The sequence below is a fragment of the Carlito syrichta genome, unplaced genomic scaffold (genome assembly GCF_000164805.1).
Source record: "Carlito syrichta isolate Samal-C Ts95f unplaced genomic scaffold, Tarsius_syrichta-2.0.1 Scaffold303025, whole genome shotgun sequence".
Classification (NCBI taxonomy): domain Eukaryota; kingdom Metazoa; phylum Chordata; class Mammalia; order Primates; family Tarsiidae; genus Carlito; species Carlito syrichta.
Genome location: NW_007247121.1, coordinates 249,221 through 262,723, shown reverse-complemented (window position 1 = coordinate 262,723; position 13,503 = coordinate 249,221). Strand labels below are relative to the sequence as shown.

The 13,503-nt window shown below is 38.3% G+C and overlaps 1 protein-coding gene across 1 annotated transcript in view; it reads left to right on the top strand.

Moving 5' to 3' along the window:
- The first annotated feature begins 6 nt into the window (after positions 1–6).
- Positions 7–13,503, top strand: part of TMEM47 (transmembrane protein 47) — a 30,205-nt gene continuing 16,708 nt past the window's right edge. Inside the window, exon 1 of the mRNA XM_008057479.1 lies at positions 7–373. Within this exon, the coding sequence (XP_008055670.1) occupies positions 148–373 (226 nt within the window). The 5' untranslated portion in view covers positions 7–147. The remainder of the gene's footprint in view (positions 374–13,503) is intronic.

Here is a 13,503-nt window from a genome sequence, read left to right as displayed (position 1 = left end):
GCCGGGCGGGAGGCGCGTGGAGCTCCGAAGGAGCGTGTCCCAGCGCGGAGGCTCGGCGGCTTCCCTCCTCCGGAGGTCGGGCTCCCGCTTTCCGGACCCGCCCGGCGACCTCGCCTGCGGCGGGGCGGGCGGCGGCGGCGCCCGGGCATGGCTTCGGCGGGCAGCGGCATGGAGGAGGTGCGCGTGTCGGTACTGACCCCGCTGAAGCTGGTCGGGCTGGTGTGCATCTTCCTGGCGCTGTGTCTGGACCTGGGCGCCGTGCTGAGCCCGGCCTGGGTCACGGCCGACCACCAGTACTACCTGTCCCTGTGGGAGTCCTGCCGGAAGCCCGGCAGCCTGGACAACTGGCACTGCGAGTCCACGCTCAGCAGCGGTGAGGGCCCGGCGCGCCGCGACCCCTGCCTCCCGTCCCGGACTGCCCCGCGCCCCGCTGCCAGCACAGCCTCCGCCTCTCCCCGCCTCTCCGGCTCCCCTGCGCTAGTCCGTCCCGGCCCTTCGCGGATCCGGGGGCTCCGGCCCCTCCCGGGCGTCCGCCCCTCTCCCCTCCCCATTCTTGGTCGCCAACCTAAAGCGACGTCCCACGCCCTCTTCCTCCTCCCGTGGCCATTCCTCCCGCTCTGGAGTAACACGTCTGCTATTTTGGGTCATTGTTATCGTTTAAGACGAGAACCATGTGGCTGTGTAAAAATTGCAGCGCCTTCCACACCCTCTTTAAGAGAAACGGGCAAAAACGCCCAACTCCGCCTAGATGCTGCGGGTTCTCTGCTCAGTTTCTTTCCCACTCTCTTCTCTCTTTTCCCTCTTCTCTTGGGGAGGAATTTGCCTAGTTTTACCTCTTCGTGTTCCTGTTTTTGCCTGTTCTGCTCCACCTTATTTGAGTTTTCCCAATGAGTTTTGATTTAGGTTTTATATCCTTAGTTTTTTGAGGAATGTGAGGAGTTCGGAGACAGGCTTAATTTCCTTTCCTTTTTTGGTGACATCGTCCTTGGTTGTTATGAGTTGCCTTTCTTTCTCTCTCTGAGTAACTCCTCTCTCCCCCAGACCTTTCTTTCTCTTCTCCATGAGCTACCCACAGACGCCTGGAAAGTTGTGCTTTATTCAGCTAGTCCTGAAAGCTGCAGATGGGTGGGATTTTGGGGGTGGGGTGGAGAAGTAGGTAAGCCACTGGGGCCACCAGTCTTGCGGGAGGGGGTGCTTCCTCCCTCCCTGAACCTCCACTTGGTTTCCCCAGTGCCCTAGTCATGCCCTTAGCAGAAATCTGCCAACTTCTGATTTCTTGTTGCAAAACCTTTCTTGTCTAATCTTGATTCTTAAGCTGCTGTTGTCAGCTTAGAGAAAGGGGAATAAAAGGAGAGGACCTGCGGGTGATTTTCTCTCTACACACACACACACCTGAGAAACTCATTAAATTCCTTCCTGACAGTTTCATGTCTTCGCTGGGACTATTTATAAAGCTTTCCTGGAAACGTTTCAAGTTCCAACAAAGTTTAAATAGCACAAAAAGCCACAAAAATCTGATTTTTCTTTGTCTTTGGTTTTCTGTTATAAGAGATTAGTTCACTTGGTTAAGTTTCTTCCGTACATTTAATTTTGTGTTTATAAAAGACTTTTTCTTTGTTATTACCTCAAAATTCCCATTGAAAGGGTTGTCTTTGTTGATTAATTCACTGTGGAGGGGACTGGTTGGCTGCAGGAGGTCGACATTTAGGTCCTTTAATTTTTTCAGGGTTGGTTGTTTACAACTATAGATAAAGTAAATCTGCAAATTCCTTTCTTCTGTAACCAGGGGATCCAAATAAACTTTGGCGAAAATATCTTTTCTTTCCCCTCTTCAATAGAAATGGAAATTTATGTAGGAATGCCAGCTTCTGCAGGTCTCCTTAGCAACATGAATCTTTTGCCCCTTTCTTTCTGTCTCCTGAAATAATAGCCCCCTGATTGCATAAAGACTTTTCAGATAGGTTAAAGAAACCAGCTTCAATTCTCATTTGCTCTTCAGGCGGGTATCCTTTTCTCTTGGCCAGGGATGTAGGGAGTGGGAGAAGCCAGCTCGAGTTTGTTGAGCTGTATGCAGTGTTTGCTAATCTTTTCTTAATTGCCTCCATACCCATTTATCTCAACTTTTTTTGCCCTGTAGGCAAGGAAATAGGGGAACACAAGCTTAATACAACTATAGTGGTAATTGGACTCTGTAAAGTAAAAATCAATGGCAGACACCGTTTCTGATTCCCGCCCCCTCCAAACCTTTTATTCTTCACCCTTGCTAAAACTCATACCCCAGCATGTATTTCTATTTGGGTTCCTGAAAGTCAGCTTTTGTCTTATTTTGCTTAAAAATAGTTTTCAGTTTCTCCCCCCAAGGTAGACTTCATAAGCAAATGGGTAAAAAGTAGAGATAGTTTTGTTAGAAGCTATCTGGAACAAGTTTTTGACTTTCAGTATATAGTAGCAATTCATTATTGCTGTCTTCTGTGGTGGGAAGTGAGCGCGGGTGGGGGGGGTGTGGAAGAAAAATGAAATGTGGAAAAATGTTCGTGTCCCCATTTTACAAAAGGTGCTTTCTTAAAATGTTACATGGACCTGAAGCTCTTATCCATCAGTGTTTTGAAAGGAAGGGGAACGCCTGAATTGAAACCAGCAATGCTTTTCTTGCCAATTCTAAAGGACAGGCAGCTTTTTTCAGCGTTTGCTCTGTGGAGTAGCAGAAAACAGGGAGGGAAATGTCTTCTCTGAGATTTTAAGAGATCCAGTTCATTGTCTCTTGAAGTAAATTATCTTGGGAGAACCCATCAAGGATAATATTACTGAAGGCCTTTCACCAGGATCTTTAGGGCTTAATTAAAAACCTGTCTTAATTAGAATTAAAACAACCATGAACAGGCAAGCTTGTATTTACAGAAGGAACATTTCAGAATGTTTCTGATGATAATATGTCCAACTTAGACCCAGTTCCTACAGAAATTTTCCCTTAAGCCATTATTTTTAAATTTGCATTTTAATTTTGGTACCAAATGTGCATCATTTGCTGTTTATAACCCGTTTTATGGTTTTAAGCAAAGGCAGAGCCATGCCTCTTGTGTCCTGGTGTATTGAAGTTCGCGTCAGCACTTCTAGTATGAACCAGTAATCCTGTTGTCAGTCAGCCCTAATGCCTTTTTCTGGTATCCAAGTTCAGTGTATAGAAGACAGTTCAGGCACTCACTTAAATTGTACATTTTCCAAAAAGACAAGTGAGAAAACAACTAATTGTCATTCATGGTGGAAACAGGAAAAAAAAAAAGTAAAATTGTTAGGAAGTTTGAATATACAGTACTCGCTTGGCTGCCAGGCACAGAATTATTTTCCAAATATGATTTCCCCTACCCTTTTAATTAATCTTAAATCTTATACAATTTATAGTAATATTCTAGACTTTTGGTTAGTCACATTTGGTTTAGGTAACTTTTGTCCCCTATAATATAGTTGTTAGGATTTCACAGCTATAGCAATTACTAGAAAATCTTTAGTGCAAATAGGATTGGCTCAAGTGTATACAAAATACTGACACCCTAAATTTAGCATCAGATGTGCTGTTTAACCTCCAAGGAGATTTTACATTTCTTTTTTAAAATCTATAAACGCATAGCTGTTTCATATAAAGCAGATTGCTCTTTTTTGATGTCTGTATATTTTGTTGACTAAGCAAAAAAGAAAAGGGCATACAGATGGCAAAAGAAACACATTTTACTGTCAGTAATTTGAGCATATAAGACGTGCCTTTATCTGTCTTTTCATCCACAAAATACTTGATCAAATAGTGTCTTTTTCAAGGGATGTGGTTAAAGTGAGTACTATCCTAAAAATAGCTACATTTGTAACGTGAATCTCTGGTAGTTTTGAAATGGCAGTACTATGCTAATAACAGGTGAATATTATTATTTCCAATTGACAAGAGATTTTTTTAGTGCTTTATATGTAGATCAGTTTTTAGCTTTAGTATAAAACCTACTTAAAATGAAACTTCTAAGAAAACCTATCTTAGGTGGTAGTTTAAGATAAAGAAAACTGCCTGAATTCCTGCAAATTTTAGAAAATCTGAGATACAGTGATTCTGAATTCAGACATATATCATCTGTGCATATGTTGAATCTGTACCTTCACTGGGAAACCTTACAATGTGTTTGAAATGAATTGATACTAACCCATGTTTACAAATAGCTCAGCAAGTCTGGAAGTCACCACAGTTATACCTTCTTCAGACTTCCTTGAAAAGAATATAAGTAGAACAAATGCAGTTTCGTTTAACCTACACAGCATAAGTGAGTGGAAAATTAGCAGAGTACTAGTTAGCACCAAAACTTTCTCAACTACTAAATCAGAGATATCACTTATAACTTATCTCAAGATCTTCATGACGATTTTCTTTTAATATTTTATAACTTTTTAGGTTCCCCGGCTTTACCTTTACTAAGGACATTTTAATTTGTGAGCAGATAGAATTCCTCTTTTACTCTAGGGAGCCACATAGGTCAGTCTTTGGTAGCTAAGGGGTTTTGATGGGTGTGGGAAAAGCCTGGCCTTTAATAAAACATTTCAAAACAAGACAAAAACAAACAAAAGCATATCTCAAGAAATAGATTTTACCTTCTTTCAAGAATACAAGTTTCTGTTTAATAGGAAGGCCACCACTTACGGAGACATAGATACAACCAGTGCTTACTAGATAACATTAGTTAAAGGGGCTGTAGATGCTTCAAAATAAAATTATCTGGAATATATTACCACAGCAGGGAGCTTTCTGAACCTTTTTTGGTTCTGAAGGATGCCTGAAAATACATACATACGTCCCACAACAAACTTCCATAGCAGCTATGCTAAGTTATAATGTAATCCTAGCAGGGGAGAGTAGTATTGTGGACGTGAGACTTTGGATTCTAACTGACCTGAACTTGGCCGCTTACCAGTCATGTGATCTCATACAACTTAATGTCTTCAAATGGTTTGTCATGAAGATTAAATATATGAAAGTAACTGTTCATTAGCCCTGTGTTTCTTCCTCATTATGTATTCAGAAAAACCCAGTGATATTTTTCAATAATTGAGGACTTTTTCCCCCTTAAGTAGTAAAATTTCTTTGCATAATGAAGTACTTTTTAAATTTCAATTTGAAATTTTGATATGCATTACCTAATATTTAGCAATGTTCCTGGTAGATCATGATAAAAAACTATTATTCAATAGTCACCTTTTATTCAGTACTATTACAGACTAGACACCTCAATTATTTCCAATGTCACAATAAACTGGCAAGGTAGTTCATATTATCCCTGTGTATTACAGAGGAGACCGGGGATTTTTGTAAGGTTACCAAGGTCTCAATTGGTGGTAGAGACAGACATTTACCAAGAGTTTTCCAGTTAATAATGCTGGGAAACTAACCAAAACAAAAGCTAGTTGTGTAAAATAACAACTATTTTATCATGCACATGAATTCTGTGGGTCAGGAATTCAGATAGGACTTAAGGAAAGATGGCTTGTGCTCCAGAATGTCTGGAATCATAGCTAAGGATTACTTGAGTGGCTGTGGACTGGAACATCTGGATCTGTAGGATCCTTTTCTGAATAGTTTGGTACTCATGGGTTTGGCACCTTGGTGAGAATAGCTAGGAGTCTGGACTCAGCTGGTTGGGGCTCTCACTGAAGTGCTTGCAGGTTGCCTTTTTAGCATTGTGGTCTCAGGGTAGTTGGACCTCTTACAATTTGAGTGGCTTCCCCCAGAGGAAGAGTCCTAAGAGAACCAGACTTTCTCTGAACTAGCCTGGGAAATCACACATCTCTTTCACCACATTCTGTTGGTTACAGAGGAGCCATATGGCCAGCTTAGATTTAAAGGGAAGAGAATTGTACTTTTCTTCTTGATGGTGTAGTGGACAAAGTCATATTGTGTGGTATAACATGTGGGCTAGTAGATGCTGTTGGGCCATGTTTGGAGCATACAATCTGATACCTAATCTAACTGCAAATCTGCATTCTTCCTTGCCTTCAAAGAACAAAAACAACCACATAGCTTTTGTACTTGAGAACTTTGAATCGATTATGTAAATAATGTCTGGTAGGACAAAAACTCCCCTCAAACAACATATGGCTTTAATGATTGGTCACTTGTATTTTGGATTTGTGATGAAATGAACTCAAGACCCCAACTTGTCCACAAGTAGACAAAACCTTCTGTCATCGTTGGTTTACAGTCTCAAACAACCAAGGCGCAAACCAATTAAGAATCTGGATTTAATCTGCTACTTTGTGTTGTGTGATTACATTTTACTTTTATTTTTATTTTTTTAGAAAGTTTCAGTATATCTACTGATGCATACATAGTACATGAACACTAAACCATTAAAATTCCATACAGGAGCCAAATTTTGTAGTGCTGGAAAAGTGTTGGAGTTAAAAAATATAATCTTTATTTTTTTGTTGTTTCCATGCTTTTTCTTCTTTTTTTTTTTGTTGTTTGTTTGTTTTTTGAGTCAGAGTCTAACTCTATAGCCCAGGCTGGAGTGCAGTGGCACACTGCTCATGGCCACTGCAGCCTCGACCTGCTGGGCTCAGGTGATCCAGCCTTCAGCCTCAGTCTTCCAAGTCCTTTGTTTTAATGACATAATTCTTCTTGACAATTGCCTATATATTGAATCACAGAATTATACCACATTTTACATAGAAAAGATTTTTTAAAATAACCTGGTCCAATCACAATTGTTGCGTGGATAAGGAAAACGAGGCACGATATAATGTTAAAGACTCAATACAGGTTTTCAAAATTTTCTGTAACATTGAAGATCACAATTTCTTGGTGCTTGAAGGACTGTACAAGATTCCATACTGTCATGTATAGAATTTTGGATGAAGAGGTGAAGGACTGCATGTGAAATAGTTGCCCAGTTTTTGTAAGATTATTTATCATTCATGATTTGATTTCACATAGAATTTAAAGAGTCTTCAAATAGATTCATACATGTTGAGAAGCCGGTTAGATTTTAGATGCTTATTACCATCAGATCTACATTTTTTATAATTAGTAGTCCTCAAAAATAAACACTTCTTTTGCTTAGTTTTCTCCATAATGGAGTACTATAAAGCAATTTCTTAATTTTAAGTTGACAAATAATTCCAAAAGTATGTGGATGTCAGCCATGTAAGTTTCTTAAGTTGATTAAATTAATATACTTTTTCATGCAACATGTTTAAATAAAGCATTCTGGCTTTATTTAGACAAATATATGAATTTATCAAAATAGATTGTTTTTTCTTTAAGCAGAATTTCAAGCTCATACATTAAAGGCACTGACAGTTAAATCTTACCAGTCTTTTCAAACTGCTGCATCAGCTCCCTTGAAAATTAGACAAAGATACTTTTCCTTAACCTTTTTACTCCTAGTTTTATGTGGGATTTTGGGACACAAGTAGATCATCAATTTTCGATTCTATTTTCGATGGAAATTGAGTACTAACCAGGCCCGACGCTGTTTAGCTTCCAAGATCAGACGAGATATAGGGTATGCTCAGGGTAGTATAGTTGTAGACCAATTTTCTATTTTAGTCTTACCTTTGGCACCAAAGACTCATTAAAAAAAAAAAAGAGAGATGAAAAAAAAAAAAAAAAAAAAAACACCAATGAGACATCAGTAGCCTCCCAAAGAACCAGGAACAAAATATCTGGATCATCTTTTTTTCTATCAGCTTATTAAGTCTTATGAAGTCTAAAATGATAGTTTGATGAGCTTTATTTTAAGATAATATAAATATTGATAGTTTGTTTTAAAAAACTGTGTTTATGAGCCAGGCTCGGTGGCTCAGCCTGTAATCCCGCGCCTTTGGGAGGCTGAGGTGAGTGGATTGCCTGAGCCTGCGGGTTCGAGACCCACCTGGGCAGCGAGACCTCATCTCTACAATAAATCAAAAAAAATCAGCCGGGCATGGTAGCGCGCGCCTGTGGTTCCAGCTCCTTGGAAGCCTGAGGCGGAAGGATCGCCGGAGCCCAGCAGGTCGAGGCTGCGGTGCCCGGGAGTGGCCACTGCCACTCCAGTCTGGGCGACAGAGTGAGACTCCAACTCACAACAAAAAACACACACACACACAAAAACCTGTGTTTATTAGGCAAAAAGATGTAAAAACAAAGTTGGGACCCCTGAATCACCTATTCCCTGTACATAAAAAGGGATACCCACAAAGGACTCAAATTTTCATCAAAGAAAATTTTATTGCTGTCATGCTTAATGACCCTAAACCAAATATTTGGCAGAACACTGCCATAGTGCTCTGCAAATGAAACCTAGGTTCTATTCCTAGATCCTCTAGGGGACTCGAGAGATAGAAACGATTTCCCCCCTCATTTTCCCATCTTCTCACATGTATTCAATGACTTAACTTCATTGAAACATATTCACTGATTTTTCTAGCAGGAGGTAGACATTACCCTGGTACAAAGTCAACTAGTCAGTCTGTGGGCTAGACCTTGTGCCTAGGTGGTATGTTTGAGGTAGTGAATGAAACAAAGGGTGTCTTTTAAACAGATTAATTAAATAAATGTATGAAATGCTATAAAGAAGGAAGCAGATGTTCTACTTCTGCAGACGGGTGTAAGAAGGAACGGGTAGGAGCACTAGCTTGACAAGTTTATCCTCCTATATTTAATAAAGGGGTACCTTAATACTGATTGTGGGTGGCTGACTGACTTTCTTCCTTCTGCTGTTTGATTATTCTTAGTTGCTCTAAACCCAACACAAAAACTTTTTAGTTGTTTAGAGGAAGGTCGCCCACTCCTAATCCTGGCGTAGGCTCTCTTCTTCCTGCTTTTCCAAATAATCAATTTTCAAATTGTAACCTTAGGTTGTTTTTCAAAGAGTGAAAGGGAACAATGGTCACTAATCCAAACTCATCACAACTTTATAGAAATACCACAATTACAAATTATTCCTGTGAAAGACCAGTACCCATTAAGTGATATTAGTTGCCATCAGATGCTAATGAAAGCTTTCAAATATAGTACATGGTAAGAAACAGCGGTCATTAGAGGTGATATTGTCTTCTTTTTGTCTAAATATTCAAATTTTTTTGACTTTAGATTCAGGGGGTACATGTGCAGTTTTCTTATTTGGGTATATTACATGGTAGTGAAGTTTGGGCTTCTATTGCACCAGTCACTCAAATAGTAAACATAGTACCCTCTAGGTCATCTTTCAGCCCTTGTCCTCTTCCCTCCATCCCACCTTTAGGAGTCCCCAGTGTCTGTTGTGAAACTTGTTTTAATAGCAAGGCTTTTTGCTAAGCACTGTATGCAGTGATTTTGAGGAAGAAAAACACAATATGTTATTGTGTTGAGATTATCAGACATTCTTCATTGAATTTTCTAAGATAAAATTCTGTGAATCAGCTACAATGTCCCTTTATTTGTTAAGGGAAAAAAGTATTTGGTATTCTTTTACCATCAACATAAAACAACTCCAAGAGCTTGAATGAAATTGTCATGGGTTGGAAACTAGTCACATGTTGTACACTTTTGTTCAGACAACCAGGATTTTCTAAAATTTTGGCAAAATTGACAGGTGCTTTGGTCAGTAGAGTTATTGCACCACTTGGATGATTACCTGGGTTATTTGTGTATCTTAAAGTCAGACTAGCACCGTACTTTGGGTATAGTCTTTATCTGTGAATGAACATAAAGGATAGGACTCTAAATCTGTTGCTGCCATCCTGATTAATATGGGTATCTAAATTAGCTACTTTTAAAATAATCCACTTGACTTTGTGGAGCATAGTGCACACGGTGTCTCTATTGCTTGTCATTTTATAAAAGACAGTTATTTGCCTTCAATATTTGTTTGCATACAAAAAAGGTTAGTTTTAATATCAGTTGTTTGAAAAAAAGAAGTGGAGGTTTTAATTATTGAAACTAGGATCTGAATTATTTTGACTGCCTTTGATTGTGTCTACATCATGGAGTGGTGGAAAATTAATGCAACACCAATGAATTTAGGTCAGAATGCAACCTAGCCAAGCAAATAAAGTTTAAATTGCCTCAATAATGGTTTCAGTTTTCTACTTTATTTGCCGCATGCAGACTAACTTTAAAAAGTATATAATTTGAAACTTTTGTAAGTAGTTAGGCTAAGTTTATAGTTCTACACTAAAATAACAGCACTGTTTAACCTCTTTATATATGAGGATTTTCTCTTTCTATCCAAATTCAGTAGTACATAGTGTTAATCTTAGATTTTTTTAGTTACATTTGGTGAAAATAATTAAATGTCAAATGTTTGGCAAAGTTGGGGGAAAGATATGGTCTTCAATGAAGAGATGAATAACTTGGGGAATATAAATTTAGAATATTCTGTATCTGAGCTTTTCTTTCTTACACAAATATCAACCATCCCAGTATTTCCAATTCCTGATCATAGAATGGGATTGGCAATACTGAGTTAGCTTTTTAAGTTCTCACCACTATAATTAAATTTAAATATTTTGCTATAAATATGTCCTACAAGTAAATAAAAGCATTTAGAAAAACTGAATGTTTTCAGGGAGTAAGTAAAAATGATCCAATCTGTTTGGGTGAATTAGGGAACATCTGTGGATAAGTTATAAGGAGCTGTGTCAAAATGACAGGTAAAATCACTCTTCTAGGTTGTCTAGTGAATGACTTTGATTGCAGTTATGAATATAATATTGGTTAATATAATTTCCTTTTGGAGAGGCTCAAAGATAAAAATGCAAGTGCCAGTCTGACAGATTTGAACATGATTATAAAAGTTTCTAAAATCTGTGTTTTGTGATGAGAATTATAGAAAAGTGAGAATCATCCATTAAAAAATAGAATACATTAGGAAAACACTGCCTACCCAAACAGTAGGAGTTCTATTTATAAGGTTAAAAACTAGTTTTTTCATTGCTTTTTAATGATATCTAATTTTCCAAAAGAAATGGCTATTGTGTGCTCATGGAGTTGCATACTAGAACTAATCTCAGCATATAAGCTATACCTACAAAGGCAAATAAATTAGCAAGTGTTTGACAAGTTAAGGGTTGGGAAATGAGATGAGTGGAGGCAGAAAGCTTTAGGCACTGGTGTAGTACACTGACCTTGGCTTAAAAGTGTGGCAAATGTCATTAAGATTTTGCTTTTTCTAAAAATCTGAAATGAATTTTGACCTTGAATTCCCTAAGGGACACTTATAACATGGCCCATAGAAATTCATAATGTAGTGGTAACTTCAGACCAGTCTCATGTACAGTATTATAATGTCAAAATAAGATAGTGCAATACTGCAGAATACTAAAGCATTTGCAGGCATTGGAAACTCTGATTCCAGCTAATAAAAATATCTTGAGAGAGAACTTGAATTTAGTTCCTGGGTTGCAAATTAATGTTGGACTTGATGCTATCATATAGAGACTGCTCACTTGATGCTATCATATACAGACTGCATAAAAACCTGTAACTGTGGGGGAAAATATGACATTACGTGTATATATTTTTCTGTTTTGTTATCTTACTTTGCTTTTTTTTCTTTTAGGGAAAGCACTAATAGAGAAGTGCACACTAATCTTGAGTCTCGACTTCTCTAGGTATAGTTCTGATGACTCTAGTGTCACTGTGTCAATTTTGCCAAAATTATCTTGGGGTAACCTGACAAGTAATATGGCAGCCTTATTTCAAATTTGGTTTTCAGATACAAGACATGCCTCCCAGACCATTTGAGTCCTTTGGTTTATGGACCAAGGATGTACATTATTTCCTCAAACCCAGTAATCATGTGTTCTCAGGTATTAGAAACCGAACTCAGGTTTCCAATCAGCTAACTTGATATTGAACAATAGCCAGTTTTAATTGTGCAGAGCACTGCAGTTTGTGAAGCAGCACCATGGCCATTGATGTTCTGCATGGCTGGTTTGTGCTCACTCCTCCACTATAATATCAGTATATCATTTGTAGAAACGTGAAAAACTAAGGCAGTGTAATCTAAAAACTCTAAACATATCATCTGATTAAATACTGTGAGGACTATAATTGGAAAACTAAGAATGATATAGACATTAACTGATATGAGAACTTAAAATACACGAGTTTCTTAAAGATATGGGGTTGGAAATTGAGAATATTAGGACATTTTCATTTGTTTCACAAAAACAAAAATGGATTAGCAAGTATTTGTAGCATAAAAACCTGTTAATAAAAAAAATCACTAGAATAGAGACAAGTTTTCTGGTCATTTATGATAATATTGCCATAAAATTGGCCAAGTACTATAATATATACTTGCTAAATCTAGTATTGGACTTCGGTCATTAAGAAAATATCTATCTCCCTGAGTAAACACAACAGCCTGTTAATTTTAATGACCATTTGTAGGTATCTAGAAAATATTTTTGTCCCCCCATACCTAGTCTTGTTCAGTAAGAGACAGGGAAATGGTAACTAGTCAGTCTGCATGGTCCCATACTTTAGTTCACCTCTCAGGCTGGCTTTATTAGTTGGACAGTGGATTCTGTGTTTTTACTGAAAGAGACATAAGGTCACAAGCTTTATTCGCAGCTCCAAAATACTCATGACTCTTGAAAAGTGCCTGAGACCTTCTTGATGATGGCAGCCATATCTAACCACTTGTTTGGATTCCTGATCGAGGTTCCACTGGTTAGTGATATAAAGTTTTGGTTCTGGGCAACTAGTCTGAGTGAATCATTCCAAATGGATATGGTGACAATAATTCTAAACCTTGGCAACATCCACCGGGGATATAGTCTCAGTAATCCTGTCTAAACCCCTGGTTTTGGCCAGGATAGTAGCAGTCATGGCCTATTGCTAGTCTCTTTTGGAAAGTAAAATGACTTTTTTGATTCAACAGGCATATCTCTGGTTGTGGACCAAAGGGAAGGATAGCAATATCACGAAAGAAGTATTATATTATGATGCTGATAATTCTCTTTGTTGACTTTACATCTAGAGTAACTTTCTCATTAGCTGCAACCACAGTATTGAAAATAAGCATAGAACGTTTATCAGGAAATCCAGAACTGGTTGTGTTTATCTACTTTTTAGAAGTTTTTTCTGTGCTGTATAAGAGATTCCTTTTCTAATTAGATTCTGGTCCCTTTTAATAACCTTTATTCTCCTGATACCTTCTGCTATATTGCATTTTACTGGTTTTCCATATGAAATAAAGTATTACTTTTTTGAGGAAGTGTAACATCATGTGCCATTAAGGATTTTTAGCAATTTTCTATTACTATATTGGATAAGCATCAATTTTGCCCTCCTGATCAAATTGACTTCATCGTGTGTTTTTATTGTTTGAGAGGTTTTTACCCTCCAAAAATGTTCAGCATTTGAAAATGATATATAAAGTATAGAACAGGGGTCAGCAAAGAGCAACCCATTCACAAGGCCAAAACAAACCCACCAACTGTTTGTTTGTTTTTTTTTGAGTTGGAGTCTCACTCTGTCGCCCAGACTGGAGTACAGTGGCCACT